At 54.8% G+C, this 3,422-nt stretch overlaps 1 protein-coding gene across 1 annotated transcript; it reads right to left on the bottom strand.

Moving 5' to 3' along the window:
- Window positions 1–1,179: 1,179 nt before the first annotated feature.
- On the bottom strand, window positions 1,180–2,704 carry LOC142447290 (cathelicidin-2-like). Its single transcript, XM_075548985.1, has 4 exons — window positions 2,478–2,704; window positions 1,905–2,012; window positions 1,668–1,754; window positions 1,180–1,418 (listed from the first exon to the last, which is right to left on the bottom strand). Exons 1-4 carry the CDS (start codon window positions 2,664–2,666, stop codon window positions 1,296–1,298), a joined length of 507 nt encoding a protein of 168 aa, XP_075405100.1. The 5' UTR covers window positions 2,667–2,704; the 3' UTR covers window positions 1,180–1,295.
- Between the last annotated feature and the right edge of the window lie 718 nt (window positions 2,705–3,422).

Here is a 3,422-nt window from a genome sequence, read left to right as displayed (position 1 = left end):
TATGAACTTCCGCTTGAAGTAGATCTGGCTTTATTGAGCTGCATACTCGGTGCTGTGGTTAAACTCAGGTGGCCTGTCAAAAGGTGAGAAGAGCAGAGGTGGCTGTGAAGATTTTAACCTGGGACCCTCTGGGGGCAGCTCCCCCAGTGTGTAAGTCAGAAGGGATTCGACCGCCCACCACAGAGCATCAGCAGCGGAAGCAGCCCTGGGGCAACACCTGGATCATATCCTGAGCGATGACATCTGAGAGACTGAAAGGAGCCAGAGGAGGACCTGGAGGAGAGGGGCTGTGGGGAGGTGTGAGGCTCTCTAGCACTGGGTTCCTCCAATACCCTCCTGAGCGGAGGTCCGGTTTCTTCCCACGCGCCACGTTATGATGTGATACAGGGTGGGCCAAGCCAGTCGCGCCGGCCAGTTGTGTGAATGGGTCCTTTGGAAATTTGGTCTTTGGATCTGGGCACTTTTTGGTGTGTCCTTGGTGGTTTCATGCTAGGTGGTGCCTGACTTGACCTGGTTCTGCCGTGGTCTCCTGCTGGGCTTTGGGAGCATCCCCCTCTACATCCTCCCGACAGCCAGTCCTCCTGAACTGCACACTGGAGAGCCTCAGAGCAAGTGCTCAGTGTGCTGCGGAGTCTCCACTGAGTCCATCCCTCCTCTCTTTCACTGCTTCCAGCATCACCCCTCCCTCAGCACCCCTGTCTCTGCACAGCCCCAGATGTCCACTATCCCTTTGCTCAGACTCTGCCCCGACCTGGGGCTGCCACTTCCTCCCAGGCCCCCCAGCCTCCCGCACTGCTCCCTGGATGCTGCAGCCAGCGGGGAAGCTCCTGCTGCTGTGACTTCCTGTGAGTCACGGGGCCAGCACTGGTCGCAGGTGACCTAGAGCGCTATGGCTGTTACAGCTGGCCTGTTCTCTCAGGGCCACCTTTCTGCGTGGCCAGCGGGGTGAGGTTCCAACTCTAGGGCCACCAACGACCTTTGGGATGGCATCTCTCCCTCAGCGTCCATTGCTGGCAGGGTATGATAGGCGATGGGGTGGCATCTGTGACGTAGGGGGAGGTGGACAGACTTTTCCGGGGTGAAGGCAGAGTGTAGAGAGAGGCACTATTCTCAAATGCATGTCCCGGACTCCTCGGAGGATCTGAGGCAGCAGAGGTTTGGGAAAAGGAGGACACCGGCTAGATTGAGCTGAGATTTTATTGGTCTGAGACAAGACAGGGGCTGGCTCAGCAACGGACTGAGATGGGGAACTGAAGCAGAACCAGGGGAGCTGGATCCAAGCACTCGGCGCCGTCTCAGAAACGTTTGCTATACCCGATTATGATGGGTTTCTTTGGAAGCAGCTTCTTCACTGTTTCTTTTATCTTCTTCTTTATCTTCTTGACGAATTTTTTCAGGCCTCTGCGCACTCGTACCGGCTGGGCAAGATTGGAGGGAAATTAGTGGAGATGGTTGACAGCAGCCAGGGCAGGGGTGGAGGGCTAGGAGGGTGGCTGGTCCTCAAGACTCCATACGTGGATTGACGACTGAAGGGCTCAGAGGGAACTGGCAGTGAGGAGAAGCCCCCAATTGGCTTAACCTTATGCCTGGCTGTCTGTCTGACCTGAGCACAGCGCTCAGCCTCTGCCCCTCCCCTCCTTCCACAAGGCCCCCAGGATTTTGCTTACCCCTTCAGATGTATAGGGTCTACAAGTGAGCTCCAAGCTAAGACCATCCTCATCAGCACTGAGGCGCTCCACGCATCTCTCCATTTTCTGTGGTGGGAAAGACACAATATCAGACCTCATTCGCCTGCTTGGGGTCCCTAGCACCCTCTGGAACCAGGAAACATTGGTCTCTGTGTTCAAGCAGAGTTGAAGCACAGAGTCAGCCTTGGGATGGGGCCTGGGAGCTGAGGATCTTACCCCATTGTCCTTGAAGGGACACTGCTCAGGTGGGAGATTTTCCGCATTCTTGCAATTCGTCTCTTTGATGATAAAATACAGAAGCTGTGGTGCCTTTAATGTGGGGTCCTGTCAACAAGGAGACCATAAAAATCTCAGCGCTCAGTTTAGCATGCACATTCATGTAAAGACCTAGAGAGCAGCCAGCCTGTCCCTCAGCAGGGGAGGACACTGGTGCCCTGGCCACCCTCTGCCTAGTCTAATCTACTGTCCGGTGAAGGGGAGCATATTAACTAAGGCTGTGCAGGTGAGAGGGGGCAATGCAGGTACTAAAAGTCAGGTCCACATGACCCCCATATCGGGTCTTATTCTACCACACAGTGCCCCTCATCATAGCAGCTAGGACACAAGAACGCAGAGCCCCAGCCATGGGGTGCCTGCCTTCGCTCACATAGGGGGACACTGAGGCCCAGAAGAGAGGTGGTCCTTCCCAAAGCCTCACAGACCATCAGGGCAGCAGGGCTCTCAGCCTCATGCCTGCAAGGTTTGGGGTTCCTGGTGGGTGTGCCCGGGGCCCTCCCTTCTCCTTCTCACCCAGTCTGGCTGGGGCTTGGCTTCCAGGATCTGGAAGGCGTTGGCTTCCTCATCGGATTGGATGTTGTAGGTGTCAATGGCGATTGCCAGTGCCTCTTCCTGACTCAGCCTGAGGTCCTTGGTCGGTTTGGCCCAAGTCAGACCCACGAGCAGCAGCAGCAGCAGCACGGGCCCTCTGATGCCTTCCATCTTCTCAGGACTTGCTCTGCAGGGTTCTGCCTCAGCTGGCTTTTATGTCTGCTCCAGTGGGGTGTGGCTGCCCTTCTGCACCCAGACTCTTTTCATCAAGTTCCGGGTTTGGAAAACCCCAGGCCATCAGAGGTGATTTCAGCAATTACTTAATCTCCTGGCTCTTTTTTTCTTTTTTCCTGGCTCTTTTTCAAGCATCTTGCTGAAATAAAGTAAAAACCAGGAAAGAGGAAAGTGATTCTGAGCAGAGGGGGCTGAAATGTCCCCCTGATGGGAATCCTCAAACCTTCAGAGCAGCCCATGCCTGGCTTCCCAGTTTTCTCAGAGCACAAGAATACGAGGATCCAGTCCCCCATTATCTCCAGCCATGGGGACAGCATCCTGGTTGTGTGGCTGATATTGGGTCCAAGTCCCCATTCGACCATTTTCCAAGTGTGTGTCCTTGTTTGAAGTACTTATCCTCATCCCCTGCCCCCCTGCCTTTAGGGACACGGGAACAACAGTTTCTACCGGGACAGTTCCGTTCACTGATTCCAGTCTTTGCTCTTTGTGTCACACACCCACTACCACCCTCTTTGTCTGAGTTATTACCCTCCGTTGACCCAGTGTTCCCAGCCGTCCTCGTGCCTCAACCCAGAGCTGCTGCCTTCAGTGGAGCGTGAAAGGGCATCATGCATGGGCAGCTATTCTTCACCAGGTTAGCTAAAGCCTTGTTTGCTTTTTAATAAGATCTCAAGGAAAATTGGGGTTTTAAGA

The sequence above is a fragment of the Tenrec ecaudatus genome, chromosome 4 (genome assembly GCF_050624435.1).
Source record: "Tenrec ecaudatus isolate mTenEca1 chromosome 4, mTenEca1.hap1, whole genome shotgun sequence".
In the NCBI taxonomy this organism is placed as follows: domain Eukaryota; kingdom Metazoa; phylum Chordata; class Mammalia; order Afrosoricida; family Tenrecidae; genus Tenrec; species Tenrec ecaudatus.
The sequence above is the reverse complement of the archived record's forward strand: the minus strand, read 5'-3'. Positions and strand labels throughout refer to the sequence as shown.